At 43.2% G+C, this 22,863-nt stretch overlaps 1 protein-coding gene across 1 annotated transcript in view; it reads left to right on the top strand.

Moving 5' to 3' along the window:
• The first annotated feature begins 127 nt into the window (after positions 1-127).
• The window catches only part of LOC121853216 (integrin alpha-PS2-like), a 63,106-nt gene continuing 40,370 nt past the window's right edge, over positions 128-22,863 (top strand). Inside the window, exons 1-3 of the mRNA XM_042347221.1 lie at positions 128-178; positions 13,359-13,534; positions 18,867-19,175. Coding sequence (XP_042203155.1) covers positions 13,403-13,534; positions 18,867-19,175 — 441 coding nt within the window. The 5' untranslated portion in view covers positions 128-178; positions 13,359-13,402. The remainder of the gene's footprint in view (positions 179-13,358; positions 13,535-18,866; positions 19,176-22,863) is intronic.

Genomic DNA, 22,863 nt, shown 5'->3' with positions numbered 1-22,863 from the left:
GTTGTTGTTGTTGTTGTTGTTATTAATGTTGTTATTGTTGTATGGTTGTTGTTGTTGTTGTTTTTATTATTTGTTGTTATTTATTTGTTGTTGTTGTTGTTATTAATGTTGTTATTGTTCTCTCTCTCATGGGACGGGAGAGGATGTTCATAGGAGCGCCTGGCCTTCTACTGGCAGGGTGAGCGTTATGGTTGTTCACTTGACCTACATTGCATACACTTGCAAACAAGCACCTACATCATGCATGCATACATACATACATACATACATACATACATACTACCAATACATATATACATACAAACTTACAAACTTACATACATGCATACATATATATACATACATACATACATACATACATACATACATACCATACCTAATATTCCTGTATAATAGCTTGTGTATATTTAATGTGATTTTGTGCCATTATAGAAGGATCGTAGTAAGTATCGTGAAGTAACTTATAATATTGTAATGTACTTAAATGTTTGTTAATCCTCTGTTTTTTTTATAAGTGTTGGTGTTATCCTGTTGATTTTTTTGTGTGTTTGTTTGTGTATATTTTGTTAAAGGTAGAGAGAGAGAGTCAAGTTATGTGTAAAGGTATGGTTAGGTTAGGTTAGGTTATCCCCAACCCACCTCCTTATCCCTCTACCCTCCCATTCCCCACACCCCAACACCCACACATACCCCCCACCTCCTACCCCCACCCTCCTACCCCACCACCTCCTACCCCCACCCTACACCTCCCTACCCCCATCTCCTACCCCCTCCTACACCACCTCCCCCCACCCACACTGAGGGGGGTGAGATATAGGGATGGGGATATGTGAAACAGGAAGGAGGTGTAAAGGGGAAGGGTGGGGTGCCATACCCCCTTCTCATCCCTTCCCCCTCCTCCCTCAACTCTATTCCCTCTCTCGTCTCCCTTTCCTCCCCTCCCTCCTCCCTTCCTCCTCCCCATCCTCCTTTCCTCCCCTCCCCCTGTCCTCTCCTCCTCCCTCCCTCCCCTCTTCCCCTCCTCCTCCTCTCCTCCCTCCCCTCTCCCTGTCCTCCCCTCTCTTCCCCTTCCTCCTCTCTCCTCCTCCCCCCTCTCTTCCCCCTTCCTCTCCTCCCCCTCTCTTCCCCTTCCTCCTCCTCTCCCTGTCCTCCCCTCTCTCCCTTCCTCCCCTCTCCCTTTCCTCCCCCTCTTCCCCCTTCCTCTCTCTCCCTCCTTCCCCTTCTTCTCCCCCTCCTGCTTTCAGATTTGGTGCAGAGGAAAAAGTCACATATATAATTCTCCTGACCACAATGGGATTATCGACCACCTATAATTATATCAGGCGGGGTCGAACCTGGTGCTACAGGGGGTGTTGACCTCTCACCCCGCTCACCCTCACTCAATGATTGCTTAAGGCCGTACACAGAGATGCTTGTAGTCCTTCCGTGTGTGTGTGTGTGTGTGTGTGTGTGTGTGTGTGTGTAAGATGTGTGGTTCAAGTACCACCCTCTCTTTCTCCCTCCCTCTTCCTCCACTCCACCCACCCCTTCTTACATACCTCTCCACCCCACCCCTCTTCCCACCTCTCCACCCCACCCTCTTCACCCTTGCCTCTCCACCCACCCCTCTTCACCCTTACCTCTCCACCCCACCCCTCTTCCCTTACCTCTCCACCCCACCCTCTTCCCCTTACCTCTCCACCCACCTCTTCCACCTTCTCCACCCACCCCTCTTCTCCTCTCACCACCCCATCTTCACCTTACCTCTCCACCCTCCTCTTCACCCTTACCTCTCCACCCCTCTTCACCTTACCTCTCCACCCACCCTCTTCACCATCCCACCCCACCCCTCTTCACCTCCCTCCCACCCCTCCCCTCTTCCACCTTACCTCTCCACCCACCCCTCTTCACCTTACCTCCCACCCACCCATCTTCCCCTTACCTCTCCACCACCTCTTCACCTTACCTCCCCTCACACCCTCCCTCTTCACCCTACCTCTCCACCCACCTCTTCACCACCTCTCCACCCACCCATCTTCACCTTACCTCTCCACCCCACCCCTCTTCACCCTTACCTCTCCCACCCCACCTCTTCACCCTTACCTCCACCACCCCTCTTCACCCTTACCTCTCCCACCCATCTTCTTTACCTCTCCACCCCCCTCTTCACCCTTACCTCCTCCACCCCCTCTTCACCCTTACCTCTACCCCACCCATCTTCACACCTACCTCTCCACCCTCCCCTCTTCACCCCTTACTTCTCCACCTCCCCCTTCCTACCTCTCACCCCCACCCCTCTTCACCCTCTCTCCACCCCCCTCTTCACCCTCTCCACCACCCCTCTTCTTACCTCTCCCACCCCTCTTCATCCCCTCTCCACCCACCCATCTTCACCTTACCTCTCACCTCCCCTCTTCACCTCCTCTCCCCACCCCCCTCTTCCCTTACCTCTCCACCCACCCATCTTCACCTTACCTCACCCTCCTCTTCACCCTTACCTCTCCACCTCCCTCTTCACCCTTACCTCTCCACCACCTCTTCACCCCTACCTCTCCACCCACCTCTTCACCCTTCCTCCACCCCTCCCCACCCTTACCTCTCCACCCCCCTCTTCCCCTTCCTCTCCCCCCTCCCCACCTCATTTTTTGTAGAGATAGAAGGTGAAGGAAGATTAAGGTGGGGAGGAAGAGTTATAGTTCAGAAATTGAAGAAGTTTGGAGGAGGTAAGAGAGCGGGCTGACCGCCTAGCTAAGCTAATAGTGTGTTAGGGTTGTGTCATGGGTTAGTTATTGTCTGCCGGTACAGGCACTAGACAGCCTACCCTTTCCCATACATGGTGTTTAAAGGCCTTATTTCATATTCCGCCGACCCTACTGGCGGATGCTGGTCTAGGGAGGTTGTCTATTGCCTGGCCGTGTAGATCGGGGGTGGTAATGGACTGCTTTTGAGATTTGGTAACTTTTTGGGAAATGTATGGTTGTTGTCGTTGTTTTCCCCAACCTGCCCCCCCCACCCCTCCCTCTCCACCCCCTTACCCCCCCCTCTTCCTCTCCCTCCTCTCCCTCTCTCCCCCCCTCCTCCCCTCCCCTCCCCTCACACACAACACCCCCCTGTCAGCGTTTATGTATTTGTCAGTGGGGTGATGTTGGAGTTGATGGAATAGTGGTTGTTGTAGAGAGGCAGCTATATTGTGATCTATCTCTCTCTCTCTCTCTCTCTCTCTCTCTCTCTCTCTCTCTCGCTCTCGCTCTCGCTCTCCTCTCTCTCTCTCGCTCTCTCTCTCTCTCTCTCTGTCTTTTGTCAATCTATTTATCTAGACCAGGTAGCTACCACACACACACACACACACACACACACACACACACACACACACACCTCTACCCCCATTAGATGAACCATAGTACCTCCTCCCCCCTCCACCCCTCTCTTCTTCTCATCCTCCTTCTCTCTCTCCCCCAGCCTCCTCCTTCTCACCTTCTCCTGTCTCTCTTTCTCCTTCCCTGTCTACTCTATTTCTCTGCCTTCATCCTCCCTTCTTCTCCTCCTCTCCCTTTCTCTCCTCCTTTCTACTGTCCTCTCTGTCCCTCCTCCCTTTCCTCCCCTTCTCTTCCCCTCTGCTCTCCCTCCCCTCAATCATCTCCTCCCCTCCCCGCTCCTTTCTTCCTTCTCTCCTCCTTCCCTTCTCTCCCTCCTCCCTTCCCTCTCCCTTTTCTACCCCTATATCCTCTCTCCTCCCCTCTGTCCCTCTCCTCCCTCCTTTCCCCTCGTCTCCTCCTCTCCCTCCCTCCCCTCGTCTCCCTCCTCCCCTCCCCTCCCCTCGTCTCCTCCCTCCCCCTCGTCTTCACCTTCGTCATCCGGGCCTCGTCAATGGCAGCACACTATGTCAAACGAACAACAAGATTATAAACATTCTGAGGTCGGAGGAGAGTGAAAATTGGAAGAAAGAGAAACTCCCTCCTGATTCTCCTCCCCTCTCCATCACCCCCTCCTCCTCCCCCTAACAACCCTCCTTCTCTCCTCCTTCCATCAACACCTCCCTGCTCCTCCTCCTCCCCTCTCCTCCCCTCCTCCTCCTCCCTCTCCTCCTCCCTCCCCCCCTCCTCTCCCCCTCCTCTCTCTCCTCCTCCCCTCCCTCCTCCCTCTCCCTCTTCCTCCCCCCGTCTCCTCCTCTACCGTGATTCAAGAGGCCATTATCACACCTCCCCTCTTCCCCTCCTCCTCCTCCTCCTCCCTCTCCCTCCCCTCTTCCTCCCTCTCCTCCCCCCCATCTTCCTCCTCCTCTACCGTGATTCAGAGACCATTATCCACCCTCCCCTCTTCCCCCTCCTCCTCCTCTCCTCCTCCCTCCTCTCCTCCTCTTCCTCCCCCCTCTTCCTCCTCCTCCTCCCCTCTTCCTCCTCCCCTCTTCCTCTCTTCCTCCCCTCTTCCTCCCCCCTCTTCCTCCTCCTCTACCGTGATTCAGGGACCATTATCACAGCAGCCTTGAGTAAACAAGTTAGCCGGGGATAAACAAACCAGAGTTAAGACGCTATATCCTCCCTCTCCTCCTCCTCCCCCCTCTTTCCCCTCTTCTTCCCCATTTCCTCCCCTCCTCCTTTCTTCCTCCTTTCTCCTCCCTCCTCCTCCTACCCCTCCTAGTATGCTCCCTTCTACCCCCTCCTCCTCCTATTCTTCCCCTCCCCCTCTTTCTCCTCCTCTTCCTTTTACCCCTTCTTTTTCTCCTCCTCACCTCCCCTCCACCATCTTCCTCCTCCTCCCACACTCCCTTCATCCCTCACTGTGATGATGATGTGTGATGATGATGATGATGATGATGATGATGATTTGAAAAGTGGACAGTGTTAATTAACGAGTTAAACTTGAGTCACCTTTATCCTGTTACGCTACTTACTTATATGATTACAAACACTCTCTCGTGTGTGTGTGTGTATGAATGTATGTATGTGTATGTCTTAAACCAGAGACTGTGTTTGTTTGTGTGGATTAACCTTCGTAGGTATAAGGCTGCAGGAGTAAACCCCGAACAGAAAAATCTCCGGTGGAGCCCCGCATCGAGCAGACATGCTTACAGAGCTCCAACAAGACCCCAACAGTGTAGGCAGAAGAGTGACCACCATGAAAACAACGACTACACCCGGTGGACGAGGCAATGCCTGGTGGACAGGCTACTAAGGCGAAACCCAACAAACTGGAGCTATCGCGCAGTCCTTTGTAACTCTCCTTCTCCCCAGTCGTTGCAACACCACTGGATCAGGAAAATAAACCAAGATGTGTGGTTGCAGTCTGCGCTCCTGCCTCACCACATAAATCAACTCACACGCAGCCATCATCCAGCTCATCATACTCCTCATCGTCATCAAAACCCTTATACCCCCAAGTCCTATGGTGATGGACGAATGGCGACAGAGACAGGCAGAGATGACTGCCGGGAGTCTCTAGTCACAAATCTGCACATAGGCGGCATAGATAAGATGGTCGTTCATACAATGGGATCTGGGCAGCAGTGCAATCCAATCCTGTCTTTGTGACTGAGCAGCCCTTACCAGGAGTCACATGGGGAGTGGGCTAGAAAAGGTGCCCTAAACATACACCTGCCTAAAAAAAAAAAACCTGACTGGGCAACCGCGCCCAGTAAGGTCATCCTTATGTTAAAACATGATCACAATCACAGTCAAAGTAAAAACAAACTATACAACCTCTTATGGTCGCTGCATGGAATGTCAGGACCCTTCTGGATACTGGCAGAAATGAGCGTCATGAAAGAAGAACTGTCCTTGTGGCAAAAGAGCTGACTAGGTATAACATCGACAAGCAGCCATTGACGAGTCCCAGCTCCCAGATAAGGGTCAACTCACAGAATGGGGGTCTGGCTATACCTTCTTCTGGAAGGGTAAGCCTGCTGTGGAGAGAAACTGCATTTATGGAGTTGGCTTTGCCGTTCGTCAATCTATTCTACATAGGCGAACAGATATGCCTGTTGGGCTCAACGAACACCTTATGACACTCCGAGTCCCACTGAATCATTCACTCCATGCCTTCATCAGTGCATATGCCCCAACACTGGATGCAGAGGATAACATCAAGGAGGCCTTTTATGCCGATCTCGACAGAGTGCTAACCTCTATCCCTAGAGAAGATAAGATTGTGCTCCTAGGTGACTTCAATGCCTGAGTTGGCACAGATGCTGACATTTGGCAGGGAACCATAGGGAGAAATGGAATTGGCCAGTGTAATCCCAAATGCCTACTCCTCCTCAGCAAGTATGCTGAACACAACCTCACTATCACCAACACCTTGTTTAGGCAGGCCGACAAGTTCAAGGGTTCGTGGCAACACCCACGATCCAAACAGAGAAAGAGATCGCCGAGATGTCCTCATCACCCGAGCCATGCGTGGCTTAGACCACTGCAACACTGATCATCGACTCGTCAGAGCCAAGCTCTCACTTCATATCGCCCCAAAATGATGAAGGGAATACGCCTCCAGAAGAGGTTTTAACACTAAGCTTCTGGAGGATCCAGTGGTAGCACATGCTTTCAGAGAGCAGCTTAATGACGGGCTGATAAACAACTCAACAACAAACAACAAAAATCCCAGTGCCGAATGGGATCAAAGCTGTCATTACAAAAACCTGCAAGGAGACAATCGGCCAGATGAAATATAACAAAGCCACAGAGCCTGATGGAATCCCAACAAAGGTGTATAAAACAGGAGGACATCTGCTTACCAGCCGTCTCCACTCTCTCCTGGAGAATATATGGGAGAAGGAAGGAATCCCCCAAGCTCTTATATACGCCTCAATCATCAATATTTATAAGACTAAGTGAGACCTGTCAGACTGTGTCAACTACTGCAGGATCTCGCTGCTATCATTGCTGACAAGATTATCGCCTGAGTCCTCCAAGACAGACTTCTTCCTGAGGCGGAAAACTTCCTCTCAGATTCTCAATGAGGCTTTAGACCATCACATTGCACCACTGACATGATCTTTGCTGCCCACCAGATACTGGAAAATGCAGAGAACAGCATCGTGCCTTGTACATGGCATTCATTGACCAAACCAATGCCTTCGACTCTGCCAACAGGGAAGCCCTCTGGTGGACTCTCAGTCATTTTGGCTGCCCACCAATATTCGTCGCCATTGTGACACAACTCCACGATGGCATGAACGGCAGTGTCCTGCACAATGGCACCCAGTCTGAGTTCTTCCCCAAACGGGGGTAAAACAAGGATGTGTACTGGCACCAACTCTCTTTTCCATTTTCTTGGCTGCCTTCCTTACTCGTGCCAATGCCAATTTAGCTGCCGGGATGGACATCTAGTACCAGATGAAGGGTCTTTTCAACATAAGGCGACTCCAGGCAGGAACAAAGGTGTCTGCCACTTCCATCACTGAACTTCAGTATGCAGACGACCTCACACTCGTCTCTCACACTGACCGCGACCTACAGGAGATCCTGAACACCTACACAGATGTGTAGGCACACTTCAGTCTTGAGGTGAATGTACGTAGGACTCGGATTCCCCTTCAGCTTGCCCCTGGCTCACCCCCACCTCCACCATCCATCCAGCTTAACGGTACTACACTCTCTAATGTTACCAACTTCCAGTACCTTGGTTCCCACCTGTCCACCATCACGGACATCGATGAAGAGATTCAGCATCGGATCAGATGTGCATTTTAAGCCTTTAGCAGACTCTGTACCCGTGTCTTCAGCTGTAGGGAGCTGAAATTATCTACAAAGTTGCATGTATATCGAGCAGTGGTCCTCCCCACTCTGCTGTATGGCAGTGAGAAATGGGTCACATACAGGAGGCACCTCAAGGCACTTGAAAGCTTTCACCAACGTAGTCTACGTTCCATCCTCCGAGTTCTCTGGGAAGACAGGAGAACAAATGCCAGTATTCTCGCTGACACCAACTGTAGGAGCATCGAGGCTACCATTATCCATGAACAACTACGTTAAACTGGCCATGTTACCTGCATGGACGACAGTAGACTGCCAAAGCAGCTACTTTTCAGTCACCTAACTCTTGGTAAATGTAACGCCGGTGGGCAACTGAAAAGGTATAAGAATAGTCTTAAGACAATGCTGAGAAAGTGCCAAATCGACCCCCTCACCTGGGAGACGATTACTCCACACTGTAGCGTTTGGAGGATCACCACATGAGGTGTTGATACTCTCGAGTTAGCCCGACTATATACTGAGGCAGACAAGCGCCAGCGCCGGAAAGACGCTGCCGCCGCCCCTTCCGCACTAGACTTAGTCTTCCACACCTGCCACTTCTGTGGATGACCCTGCCGGTCCCGTATCGGCCTCTTTAGTCACGTCAGAACTTACCAACGAAGGTGACATCCTTAAGAACTGGATGATCGTCATACTCGATTCCGAGTGACAGCAAAGTAGTAGTAGTAGTGTGTGTGTGTGTGTGTGTGTATCTTGCTTTATGTACTATATATCTCGCTCTGTACTTTTTATTGGTATTGTTTCCTTGTTTATAAATTTTCAGAATTCTTCATAAACTGTATCATTATGTATTCTATGTAGTGTGTATTCTCTGTATTATGTATCAGTCTGTGTATGTATCAGTCTATGTATGTACCAGTATGTGTATATGCCAGTCTGTGGATGTACTAGTATGTGTATGTACCAGTCTGTGTATGTACCAGTCTGTGTATGTACCAGTCTGTATACTGTACCAGTTGTGTATGCACCAGTCTGTGTACATCAGTCTGTGTATGTACCAGTCTGTGTATGTACCAGTCTGTATGTATCAGTCTGTGTATGTACCAGTCTGTGTATGTGTCAGTCTGTAAAAATGTCTGTGTATAAAACAGTCTGTAAAGGTACCAGTCTGTGTATGTATCAGTCTGTGTATGTCTGTCTGTGTATGTATCAGTCTGTGTATGTATCAGTCTATGTATGTACCAGTATGTGTATATGCCAGTCTGTGGATGTACTAGTATGTGTATGTACCAGTCTGTGTATGTACCAGTCTGTGTATGTACCAGTCTGTATACTGTATGTACCAGCTTGGTCAGGTCAGGTAAAGTATGGTCTTATACGAAGAATTTAATAAGCTGGTGTAAATGGCAACCTCACCGAGTGTTGCCGTATGCGGGTTATGTTCTTGTACAGTATATTGATAAATTTGACTCTTGTTCTTTGATATATTTTATACTTTATTTGAATTATTGTCAATGAAGTTAGTCTGTCAGTCACTTCATTTATCACGTCACCAGCTGTTGTCTTTTGTTAATGTAAAATGGTGGAGGTTGTTCTTATGGTAACCGTGTGTAGTGTTGCCGACTTGAGGTGCAGTTTGTGTTGATTCCCAAGTAAATGTATCAATTTATTCACCTTTACTGTCATATTCTCGTCTGTTTATCAGTTCATCTTATAGGTCATCGAGTTAATGTTTTTATTAATCAGTTTGAAAGTAACAAAAAGAAATAATGTTTGTTGACTAATGTTGACGTGAGGTGCAGTCGACAGTTTATTTATTTTTGTCCATTAATTCCTCTATCTGTTTACCAACCTTTTGCATATATTTATCAACTAAAAGATCTATCCCTTGTTAGACCATCCATCCATCCATCCATCCATCCCCTAAACTTGTGCATCTGTTTATTAAATTAATATGATGTGTGTTTGGCACCTGTGGCCGGTGTTGCCGTCTGGGTGTGCAGCCAAACTCAGTGTTGTTTACTGTTTCAGGCCAGGCATGGATGGCGCCTCTCAAAGGTAACATGGCTGCTCCTGACGAGGGGAAATACCTGGCCCTCTTACACCATTATTATTTTTTATATAGCAGCACACGCCACACTTCCTCCTTCTCACTCTGTCTTCCTCACAACTCCTTACTGGGGGAAATAATCTTCCTCGCTCAGCTCCCGCCACTAACACCCACGCCCACTGCCGCCATCTTGACAGTGCTCAGCGGGCGTCGGGGTCTCTTAAGGGTTTGTGGTTACGTTCCTTAAGCCACAGTCTGGAAGGTTAATTATATTCCGTTTTGGTTAATACGGTGAGCAGCGGGGACCCCCAGTAAGTTTTTCGGGGCCACCTGAGTGACGTTAATCACCTCATTAATAGCCACTAGCAGTACATTAACGTGACGTCGCCCAGGTGGTCCTCGGTACACCGTCTTGAAGCACTGCAGCAAGTCATTCCTTCGGCGTTAATTCCTCTTAATGGCTTTTATAGATCATTTATTTTACTCTTAGTTAATTTTCATCATAAATTATCAATTAAGTGTAGGACTGAGCGCTTGTTTTGTTATTATTTTGGCTGAGGCGCCGCGGCCACCCTTAAGGCACGACACTGCTGCACTGCTGGTCCTGTGTACACCTTGGGCTGTCATCACCTACAGTATATTAATTTACAGACGCAGACTGGCAGAGCTACAGCTGTTGATAATACGTCCTGTAGCTGTAATAATAATAATAATAATAATAATAACATGGTAGCTGTGAGAGGTAGAGGCATACGTCAACATTACACTGGGATTAAATTTTGATGAAGAAATTAGTTCCGGGTTAACAGAGGTTCACCATTAATATTTTTCTCACTTTAACTCTGAGGGACAAAAAAACACAGCTAATCAAGTCTCGGGCCATTTTCACCGCCATCTTTGTATCATAAATTAAATGATTAATAATTTTTCATTCTACTTTGCTGTTAAAAAAAATGACGTAGTGTTATGAGAAAGTAATTAATGAAATACAATGATAAGGTAAAAATTGAGACAGTTAATCGCATTCTTTTTGTCTTCAGTGAAAAAAATACGAAGAATCTCTGAGAATTCCTTAGCTTAAAACACATTAAAATTCTTCACCATTTATGGGTAATTAATTAGTAGTTATTAAGGATAATACAACGTTAATTCTTAGCATTTAACTCGTAGAATTTACCACTGAATAAATACCAGGTAATTTTAATAGCTAACCTATACACCTGGATACATAGTAATTATTTAGAAATACAGTAATGACTCTTGAGAATAACAAGTCGGTACAGTAGATTAATTCTGTAACACGGATTTAATCTCTTCTAAATTACTATCTTTATGTAGACGGGTTGCGAAAGAGAGAGTTACTTAACACTGTAGAAATATAACACTAAAGAAATATTAATAGCTCACGTTAATTAAGGGAAGGTGTTGTAGGTGAAGGGTAAATGATACTGGTTTAATTTGATTTATTTTTCAGGTAAGGATGTGTTAAACCCGTGTGTGTGTGGGTTTATAGAGGGTGGGGTGGTTTAATGTGATGGTTTATATGTGGTCATTTGATGGTGGTATGTTGGTTTATGGTTTAAGGACTGGGGGTGTTAGTAAACCTTTATGAAGATGATGGTTTAACCCCTTTAGGATGGTGGTTTAACTTCTTGAGGATGGTGGTTTAACCCCTTGAGGATGACGGTTTAACCCCTTGAAGGTGGTGGTTTAACTCCTTGAGGATGTTGGTTTAACCCCTTGAAGATGGTAGTTTAACCCTTGAGGATGGTGGTTTAACTCCTTGAGGATGGTTTAACCCCTTGAAGATGGTAGTTTAACCCTTGAGGATGGTGGTTTAACTCCTTGAGGATGGTTTATCCCCTTGAAGATGGTATTTAACCCTTGAGGATGGTGGTTTAACCCCTTGAGGATGATGGTTTAACCCCTTGAGATGGTGGTTTAATCCTTTTGTCGTTTAACCCCTTGAGGATGATGGTTTAACCCCTTGAGGATGATGGTTTAACCCCTTGAAGGATGATGGTTTAACCCCTTGAGGATGATGGTTTAACCCGTTGATGGTTTAATCCCCATGAGTTGATGGTTTAACGCCAGGGGACGATGGTTTAACCCCTTGAAGACAATGGTTTATCCCCTTGAAGATGGTATGTTAACCCCTTGAGGATGGTGGTTTAACCCCTTGAGGATGATGGTTTAACCCCTTGAGGATGGTGGTTTAACTCCTTGATGATGTTGGTTTAACCCCTTGAGGATGATGGTTTAACCCCTTGAGGATGATGGTTTAACCCCTTGAGGATGATGGTTTAACCCCTTGAGGATGATGGTTTAACCCGTTAAGGACGATGGTTTAACCTCTTGACGATGGTTTAACCCCTTGAGGACGAGGTTTTAGACATACTGTTCAAGTCAAGACGTTAAAATCATCGTACTCAAGGGGTTAAAACAGCACTCAAAGGGTAAAAATTATCGTACTCAGTGTTAGGGCAGTACTCAAGGGTTTAAACAGTACTCAGGGGGTTAAAACAGTACTCAGGGAGTTAAAACCTCTCTAAAGGGTTTAAACAGCACTCAAGGGGTTACGACAGTTCTCAGGGGGTAAAAATGATCGTACTCAGTGTTAGTACAGTACTCAAGGTGTTAAAACAGCACTCAAGAGGTTAAAACAGTATTGCGGGTTAAAACAGTACTCAAGAAGTTAAAAGAGTACTCAATGGGTTAAAACAGTACTCACGGGGTTAAAACAGTACTCAAGGAGTTAAAACAATACTCAAGGAGTTAAAACAGTACTCAGGGGGTTAAGAACAGTACTCAAGGGATTAAAACAGTACTCAGGGGGTTAAAACAGTACTCAGGGGGTTAAGAACAGTACTCAAGGGATTAAAACAGTACTCAGAGGGTAAATAATACCATTTCATAACCAGTTCACATCATACCAACATTAACCTCAATGTCAACTACCACACAAACTGTCTTCAACACCTCAGAATTTTAACCACTAAGTTAACACAATCTTACCTGGAAAATTAAATGTAAAATATTCATAGGTCCGCCATTTTAACAATATCTTCCCTTAACTTTATTGTTTTTTTTTTTCAATTTTTTTCTCGAAATTTTTGGCCCAGTTTTTAGATAAAATTTATATGGCAATTTTTGAATAATTTTGATTGCAGTTTTTGGTCCATTTTTTTTTTTAGATTTTTTTACTTGAAATTTTCCTCTTATTTTGGCTAGATAAGATTTAAAAAATTTCCAATGGTAATTTTTGGATTTTATCAACAGAGATTAATTTCATTGCTTGTTTGTTTATTTTCATTTTACTCAAAGTATTATGGTATATTTTTGCTTAGTGTAAAAAAAAAGTTATTTACATAATCAAATTGCATGGACCATTACATAAAAAAAATTCCCCCTCTCCCTTTCCCTCCCACCTCTCCCTTTCCCTCCCACAATGAGAAAAAACCCCGATATATATATATAAGAAAAAACAAACCATTTTCAGTGTTTTGACAAATTACCCATTTTTTATGACGAAAAAGGGAAAAAACCACTACCAACTACCCCGTTTTCTTTGTCATGGAACACTGAAGAAATCCACCACTTCACCTTTTTCTAATCTCTCTCTCTCTCCTTCGTCGCCACAGGCCAGATACACTCCCAGAGTCTGACGGCGAGGAATGAGTATGCTATGACGTGGGAGGGCTCCGCTGGTGACGATGATCAGTACCTCGGATACTCGGTGGCCGTCGGCGACTTCTCAGGAGATGGTCAACAGGACGTGGCTCTCGGTGTTCCCAAGGGGCTTAACTATACCGGCAAGGTGAGGTGATGGTGGTGATGGTGGTAGGTGGTGATGGTGGTAGGTGGTGGTGGTGATAGTGGTAGGTGGTGATGGGGAGGTGGTGGTGGTGATAGTGGTAGGTGGTGATGGGGAGGTGGTGGTGGTGATATTGGTGAGTGATGGGAGATGGTGATGGGGAGGTGGTGGTGATGGTGGTAGGTGGTGATGGGAGGTGGTGGTGGTGATGGTGGTAGGTGGTGATGGGAGGTGGTGGTGAGTGCGGGTGATGGTGGTGGGTGGTGATGGGAGGTGGTGGATGTATGTGATTGTAAGTGTGATGGGGATGTGGTAGTAGTGATAGGTGGGTAAGAGGTGGTGTTGTGTTGGGTGGTTGTAGGTGATGGTGGTAGTATTAGTGGTAGTGATGATGGTAGTAATAGTACAGTAGTAGTAGATGTTGGTGGTGTAATGGTGCTTGAAGTACTGTATATTATTATTGAAGATGAAATGGCAGACTGATTAGTACAGAGGGTTTTGATAGGTTAGGTTAGGTTTGTTTTGGTTGTTAGGTTAGGTTGTGGTTAGGTTAGGTTAGGTTAGGTTAAATAGGTTGTTACAATCAGATTAATGATAACGATAGGACCTCGGGTTATTAACATACACCAAAGTAAGTTAACAAATTTAACACATAAACTTGTTAAAAATGTCTTAAATACAGGTATAGAAATTACAGACTTGTTAAGGTAAATGTTAACGTAGTGGATTATTAGGTTAAATTAGGTAAGCGTTAGCTTCAAGGTAAGAGGCAAGGGCAAGGCAAAAGGGTAAGGTAAGGTATGTAAGGTGGAGGAGGTAAGGCAGCAAGGCAAGGCAAGGCAAGGTAAGGTAAGGTATGTAAGGTGAGGTGAGGTAAGTAAGGTATGTAAGGTAAGATAAGGTAAGGTAAGGTATGTAAGGTAAGGTAAGGTAAGGTAGTAAGGTATGAGGTAAGGCAAGGTAAGGTAAGGTAAGATGAGTCTTGATGTACAGTAATCATTAAGGCAAGGCAAGGTGTAAGGTAAGGTGAGGTGGAGGTAAGGTAAGTATGGTAAAGATAAGTAAGGTAAGGCAAGGTAAGGTAAGGTACAAGGTAAGTAAGGTAAGGTAAGGTGAGGTGGAGGTAAGGTAAGGTAAGGTAAGGTAAGATAAGGTAAGGGCAAGGCAAGGCAAGGCAAGGTAAGGTAGGTAAGTGTAAGGTGAGGTAAGGTAAGAGCAAGGCAGGCAAGGTAAGGTAAGGTAAAGAGGTGGAGGTGTAAGGTAAGTATGTAAGATAAGGTAAGGTAAGGCAAGGTAAGGTAATAAGATGATGATGTACAGTAATCATTAAGGCAAGGTACAAGGTAAGTAAGTAAGGTTAGGTAAGTAAGCGGCAAGGCGCAAGGTAAAAGGTAAGGCAAGGGATATATTATATTGTACTTAAATTAGTTAGGTAAGAATGATAAGTGATAAGTGAATTTATAAGCAATGGAAATACTTCAATTACACCTGAACTAATTCATGCTAATTAATTGGTTTGTTTTATCCCACACCTGTATCTTATTTGCATGTCACTCCACCTAGAATTTACTTATGACAAATAAATTATTTAAAAAAAGTATTATTTTCGTTCCAATATTTCTTCATTAAAAATAAATTACACCGATTAATTGTTCATGTAAGTATTTTTAAGTTCATGTGAGTATTATTAAATTCATGTAAGTATTTTTAAGTTCATGTGAAGTTATTAAATTCATGTAAGTCTTTTTAAGTTCATGTAAGTATTTTAAGTTCATGTAAGTATTTTTAAGTTCATGAGTATTTTTAAGTCTATGTAAGTATTTTTAAGTTCATGGAGTATTATTAAGTCTATGTAAGTATTTTTAAGTTCATGTGAGTATTAAATTCATGTAAGTCTTTAAGTTCATGTAAGTATTTTTAAGTTCATGTAAGTTTTTTAAGTTCATGGAGTATTTTTTTTAAGTATTTTTATTCTGTGAGTATTAAGTTCATGTAAGTATTTTTAAGTTCATGTGAGTATTATTAAATTCATGTAAGTCTTTTTAAGTTCATGTAAGTATTTTTAAGTTCATGTAAGTATTTTTAAGTTCATGTAAGTATTTTTAAGTTCATGTAAGTATTTTTAAGTTCATGTGAGTATTTTTAAGTTCATGTAAGTATTTTTAAGTTCATGTGAGTATTATTAAGTGCATGTAAGTATTTTTAAGTTCATGTGAGTACACTTAACTACATAAAAGTAACGAGAAGAACATGAAATTATTCTTAAGTAAATAAACAGTAAGCAAACCAAGAACATATAAGTACCCATAAGTATAGGTATATTTTATAAGTATCAGCACCACCATCTAAGTATTATAAAGTAAGCCTCATTTTACTTACATCACTTAAGAGAAGAAACTTAAACTTAGGCTCCTTTAAGCATAGTGAGAGGCGTCCCCAGGTGGTGTAATTAAGTAATAAAGGTGCATAAATACCATATCATTAGTGTATGCTTGTTAAGGTACCCCCCCCCTCTCACCTGTACTTACAATTCACTTAACGTTGGCAGGTAGACATTACTTAACTTTAATGTCATTTGTAAGTAGTGGACTAATGAAAGTAGTTGGTGTAATGGTGATTATTATTTTTAGTAAGCATGTCTAATGATGTTGTTGTTGTTGTTGTTGTTGTAATCTCTAAACTAATTAACGTACACCTGTTGTTGTTGTTTACCTGTTGTAGTGACATACCTGGAGTGTTTGTTAATTTGTTATGACATTATTATATTTTCATTTACTAAGTTAACAAAACACAAACTGTCAGAGCAAACAGTGGACAACCTCTATTTTTTTTAATAATTTCACTATAGTTTAATAAGTTATCTTTTTTTCCTATTTTAGTTTAGATTATTAATTATTTTTTGTATAATTTGGATTATTTATTCACTTGTATATTTAATTCATCCAAAAAAACATCCATTTTTAACATTCATTAAAACTCATCTTCTGGTTTATTTTTTCTTCGTGTTTTAATAGATTTTATCTTAATTTTCAAAGATAAATAAAAATAAAAAAATATTGATTTTTTGTATTAATTAGATAGGTTCGTGTTTTTAAAAGCATTTAATTGACGTGAGGTGAAGTAAGTCTGTGTTGGCGTAGTGTTGGAACCCTGGTAGGAGAGGTTAAGGTCTGGCCCTCTACCTATTTCCTATCCTTTCCTTTATTATCTATCCTTCACATCTGTTTTTATCCCTCTCCTGGTCTATCCTAATCTTTCCTTTTATCCTTTGCCCTTCCTTTGTTTTGATGTCTATCCTTCGGTTCCTTCCATCCTTAACCCCGACTCTACCCCCCACCCTCGCTTCCTATCAACCCTTTGTTTATTCCTACGTTTATTCTATTTCTCTTTATCTATCCTTAATCCTTATCATACCCCCTCCCCTGCTGTCCTTCCATTCCTCTCCCTATCTTCTCCCTACTTTCTCCTCCCATTCCTGCTGAGTGATACCTGCTTCTGCTGCCTATTGGAAACTTCTGCTTTTGACGGATCTTGGAGTTCGTAGGTTGTCAGGGGTTGTTCCTGCTTCTCAGGGTGTGATTCCAAAGAGTAAATCATCAGGGCTCTAAACTTGCCCCACAAGCCCCAAATACTGTGTCAGAGCTCTAAACTTTGCCTTCAAGCCCCAAATACTGTGTCAGAGTTCTAAACTTTGCCCATAAGCCCCAAATACTGTGTCAGAGCTCTAAACTTTGTCCCAAAGCCCAATGTCAGGGCTTAAACTTGCCCCACAAGCCCCAAATACTGTGTCAGAGCTCTAAACTTTGCCCCACAAGCCCCAGATACTGTGTCAGTTTAAACTTTGCCCCAAAGCCCAAATAATGTGTCAGGGCTTCAAACTTGCCCCAAAATAATGTGTCAGGGCTCTAAACTTTGCCCCACAAGCCCCAAATACTGTGTCAGGGCTCTAAACTTTGCCCCACAAGCCCCAAATAATGTGTCAGGGCTTAAACTTTCCCACAAGCCCCAAAATGTGTCAGAGCTCTAAATTTGCCCCCAAGCCCCAAATAGTCAGGGCTTAAACTTGCCCCACAAGCCCCAAATAATGTGTCAGGCTCTAAACTTGCCCCAAAGCCCCAAATAATGTGTCAGGCTCTAAACTTTGCCCACAAGCCCCAAATAATGTGTCAGAGCTTAAACTGCCCCACAAGCCCAGATACTGTCAGGGTTAAATTTGCCCCATAAGCCCCAAATACTGTGTCAGCTCTAAACTTTGTCCCACAAGCCCAGAAACTTTACTTAGGGTCCCTGAACTCTCCCCCTAAAAAACTCCTTCCCCTCCTCACCTAGATCTACACACACACACACACACACACACACACACACACACACACACACACACACACACACAATTGAGCTCCTGACAAGCATGTTCACTACAGAATGAGGGAATAAAGACTTCCTCGTCGCTCGAATATTGGTGTTGTCAAATCCACACATATACATAATATTTACAAGACTCTATGCCTGAATGCCCCAAGTTAATCATTGTATGCCCACTAATGCCCTCACGGTATGTTCTAGTACCATTGTTTATACTTTATGAAGGTACCAAAGTTGAGGTTATCTCTGTGAAGTGCCAACCATATAGTACCACATCAGTGTATCATTCTCAAGTGAGTGAGGGCATCAATGTACTTACAACTTTTAAGAATATAAGACACTTACAACTTGCATCATGCGTATATCGTGTAGCACTTGAGTATATATTTGTTATCACTGTAATGTATGTGAAGATGATATTCTCAAGTGTATTAAATGTGGAGACTATACAGATAATGCTAGTGGGTGTATTAGCATGTGACCTGTTACTGTGTATAAGAGGTCTTGCACCACGAGGCAGCAGCAGTATTGGAGGAAGTGTATCGTTAACCTGGAGAATATTTAGTTTACAGATAACTATGTTAACGAGATGTATGTCTGTTTTACCAAGAGATGTATGTCTGTTTTACCAAGAGATGTATGTCTGTTTTACCAAGAGATGTATGTCTGTTTTACCAAGAGATGTATGTCTGTTTTACCAAGAGATGTATGTCTGTTTTACCAAGAGATATTTACAATTACCATTAAGACATATTATACATTTCGCTTCTCTGTTTTTGACGACTTATACTGTGTGTGTGTGTGTGTGTGTGTGTGTGTGTGTGTGTGTGTGTGTGTGTGTGTGTGTGTGTGTGTGTGAACAGAGTGACTCCAATAAGCAGCAGAACAGGTTGTCAGAGGTTAACCAGAGTCAGGAAGGTGAAGGCTTGTCAGTTTTAAAGCCATGACCTTGTTGACGATGTAGTACCTTCAGGAGCAGCACCAGCAGGAGGAGGAGAGGCCAGTATGGGAGCAGCCACCCTCAGAAAGGTTCGTGGGTCGGAGAAGTGAGGAGCCTGGGGCCATCCACACCTGGCAGGATTGGTTTGAGGAGACGGGTCTTCTCTTCAGGGAGGAGAAACAAGTAGGGTACTCTGTTTCCACTCTGAGGAAGGAGCCCTCCATGCACCCAATGTACGGCTCCTACTCCATGGGCCTGGGCGAGTTTGACGGTGAACCTGGGGAGGACGTGGCCGTCGGGGTACCCAAGGGTCCCGACTCAGAGGGCGTCCGCACGGGCAAGGTAGAGTGACTCCCCAACCGTCAGCGTCCTGTGCACCTCCAAGTGTCGCTCTGTGTTGTGTTGTTGCCTCTCTGTGTAAACAATTCTCCCCACAGCGCTGTCCGGTATGTTCTCTCTCTAGCTCCTCGCCACCTCCTTCGTCTTCGCCTCCTGCGGTAAGGTCTTGTCGCTGGCATCTTGAGCGAGGCGCCGCAAGGAAAAAAAAATACTCTCGTAGAATCAAGCTATTTTGTGTTGTCATGTTCCTAATCTCTCTACTGTACCTCCTCGCCATCTCTCTCGTCTTCGCCTCCTACGGTAAGGTCTTCACTGGAGGCTGGCGGAATGAAGACTCGCCCTGGCAGTTGTTCGCCGGCACTGCTGCTAACTGGAGGCGTAACCAAATGAAAGATGACGCCCACAGCTCCTCGCCTACAGAGACTTGTTTCATTACTTTGACATTATCGGTGTAGCAGCGTCTTGTGTCTTGTCCGTAGATAAGTGTTGCTTCTGTAAGTCCACAGTTGTTATTTCTTTCTTTCTTTTCTCCTATTTTATCTCTCACAAATTTACTGGATGTTCAGTAGTAGTAGTAGTGGCCATCGATGTTGTAAAAAAAATAATAATGTTGCTTCACTGGCTGACTGGATGTTGTATGTGTAGCACTGTTGGTTGCAAGTGTTTGATTGCAATGTTGACGGGAAGCTTTCAGTGTATATTTTCATTCTTATTTGCAATTATTATTTTGTATTTTATTGCATTTGTCTTATCCGTCATTAATTTGTCTTATCCATATTGTTTTAATCATAATTTTTTTCTTCTTTTTCTTCGTCTTTTATTATAGTAATTATGTTTTTAAGAACAGATTTTGATATTTGCTGAAGACAATGACTTTTGTTTCCTTCAAGACAACAAACAGTTTATTATTATTATTGTTATTATTATTATTATTATTATTATTATTATTATTATTATTATTATTGTTATTATTATTATTATTATTATTATTATTATTATTATTATTATTATTATTATTATTATTTATTATTATTATTATTATTATTATTATTATTATTATTATTATATTTTTTATTATTATTATTATTATTATTATTATTATTATTATTATTATTATTATTATTATTGTTTTTATTATTATTATTATTATTATTATTATTATTATTATTATTATTATTATTATTTTTTTTTTTTATTTATTTTATTATTATTATTATTATTATTTCTTTTATTATTATTATTATTATTATTATTATTATTATTTATTATTATTATTATTATTATTATTTTTATTATTATTATCATTATTATTATTACTATTATTATTATTATTATTATTATTATTATTATTATTATTATTATTATTTATATTATTATTTTGGTAACATTGCCGAGTGGTTGTACAGCTCTGCCTAAGGTCCTGTGTACTGTGTTTGTCAGTGTTCATACAAGACGTAAATACTGTTCAGTGTTCAATGTTCAAACAAGACATAAATACTGTTCTTTGTTCAATGTTCTTTGTTCAGTGTTCATCAGCGGAAAACAATTTATTAAATTATTGTTGGGAAGAAAATGAGGAAAATGATTGTATATTGAGAGAAAATAATGTTTGAAGTAAGGCAAACAGAGTATTGGGTTTTATATCTAGAAGTGTAAGTAATAAGAGTGCAGAGGTCTTATTGCAACTATATCTTGCGCTAGTCAGGCCGCACCTCGATTATGCGGTTCAGTTCTGGTGCCCTTATTATAGAATGGATATAAATTCACTAGAGTCGGTGCAGCGAAGAATGACGAAAATGATTCCGGGTCTTAGAAACCTTTCATATCAGGATAGGTTAAAGAAACTTAACTTGCATTCCCTAGAAAGACGAAGAGTGCGGGGAGATATGATAGAAGTATTTAAGTGGGTGAAAGGAATCAATAAAGGTGATATAGATAAAGTTCTTATAATATCCGAGCAGGATAGGACTCGTAGCAACGGATTTAAGTTGGATAAGTCTAGGTTTAGGAGGGAGATAAGAAGGAACTGGTTCACAAATAGGGTGGTGGACGAGTGGAACAAGCTTAGCAACTTTGTAGTAAGTGCTGGAACGCTGGAAAGTTTCAAAAGGAGGCTGGATCAAAAGGAGGCTGGATAGATTCATGGATGATAGAGAGTGGTAGTAACTCTCGACAGGAGCTGCCATGCACAGGCCAACCGGCCTATTGCAGACTCCTTATTTTCTTATGTTCTTATGATGTTGGTGATGGTGGTGATGGCGGTGATGGTAATGGTGGTGGTGATTGGTGATGGTGGTGGTGATGGTGGTGATGATAGTTGTGATGGTAATGGTGGTGATGATGGTGGTGATGGTGGTAATGGTGATGGTAATGGTGGTGATGATAGTGGTGATGTTGGTGATGATGGTGATGATGGTTGTGATGGTAAAAAGATGGTGGTGGTGATTGGTGGTGATGATGGTGGTGATGATGGTGGTGATTGGTGGTGATGATGGTGGTTGTAATGATGGTGGTGGTGGTGATGATGGTGGTGATGGTAATGGTGATGATGGTAATGGTGGTGATGGTGGTGATGGTAATGGTGGTGATGATGTTGGTGATGATGATGGTGGTGGTAATGATGGTAATGGTGGTGATGGTGATAATGGTGGTGATGGTAATGAAGGTAATGATGGTGGTGATGGTAATGGTGGTGGTGATGATGATGGTGGTGATGATGATGGTGATGAAGATGGTGGTGATGGTATGATGATGGAGATGGTGATGGTTGTGATTGTGGTGATGGTAATGGTGGTGGTGATGATGATGGTGGTGTTGATGAAGATGGTGGTGATGATGATGGTGATGATGAAGATGATGATGGTGGTGATGATGATGGTGGTGATGAAGATGGTGGTGATGATGATGGTGATGATGGTGGTGATGATGATGGTGGTGATGCAGATGGTGGTGATGATGATGATGATGGTGATGATGATGATGGTGGTGATGGTGGTGATGGTGATGGTGATGATGATGTTAAGATGGCAGGTGATGAAGATGGTGGTGATGGTTTGATGATGCAGATGGTGATGGTAGTGGTGATGATATGATGATGATGGTGATGACGATGATGGTGAGTGATGGTGGTGATGGTGGTGGTGGTGGTGGTGATGATGGTGATGATGATGAAGATGGTGGTGATGATGATGGTGGTGATGATGATGATGATGGGGGTGATGATGATGATGGTGGTGATGATAATGGTGGCGATGATGATGATGGTGATGATGATGATGATGATGATGGTGGTGAGGATGATGATGATGATGGTGGTGATGATAATGCAGATGGTGATGGTTGTGATTGTGGTGATAGTGGTGGTGATGATATGATGGTGATGATGATGATGATGGTGGTGGTGGTGATTAATGATGATGGTGGAGATGAAGATGGTGGTGATGGTATGATGATGGTGGTGGTGATGATATGATGAGGGTGGTATTGGTGGTAGTGATGATGATGGTGGTGATAATGGTGATGATGAGGATGATGATGATAGTGATAACTTTAACATGTTCGCTAATAGTAATAATAAAACAAATAATAATGTGAAAAAAATTAGAATTACAAATAAAAAAAATTACCCCCCAAAAATATATTAAACACATCATGATATCAAGTAATAACACCACCGAGAGAAAATTTACAT

The sequence above is a fragment of the Homarus americanus genome, unplaced genomic scaffold (assembly GCF_018991925.1).
Source record: "Homarus americanus isolate GMGI-L3 unplaced genomic scaffold, GMGI_Hamer_2.0 scaffold41338, whole genome shotgun sequence".
NCBI classification, from domain to species: domain Eukaryota; kingdom Metazoa; phylum Arthropoda; class Malacostraca; order Decapoda; family Nephropidae; genus Homarus; species Homarus americanus.
This window is presented reverse-complemented; position numbering and strand designations above follow the sequence as displayed.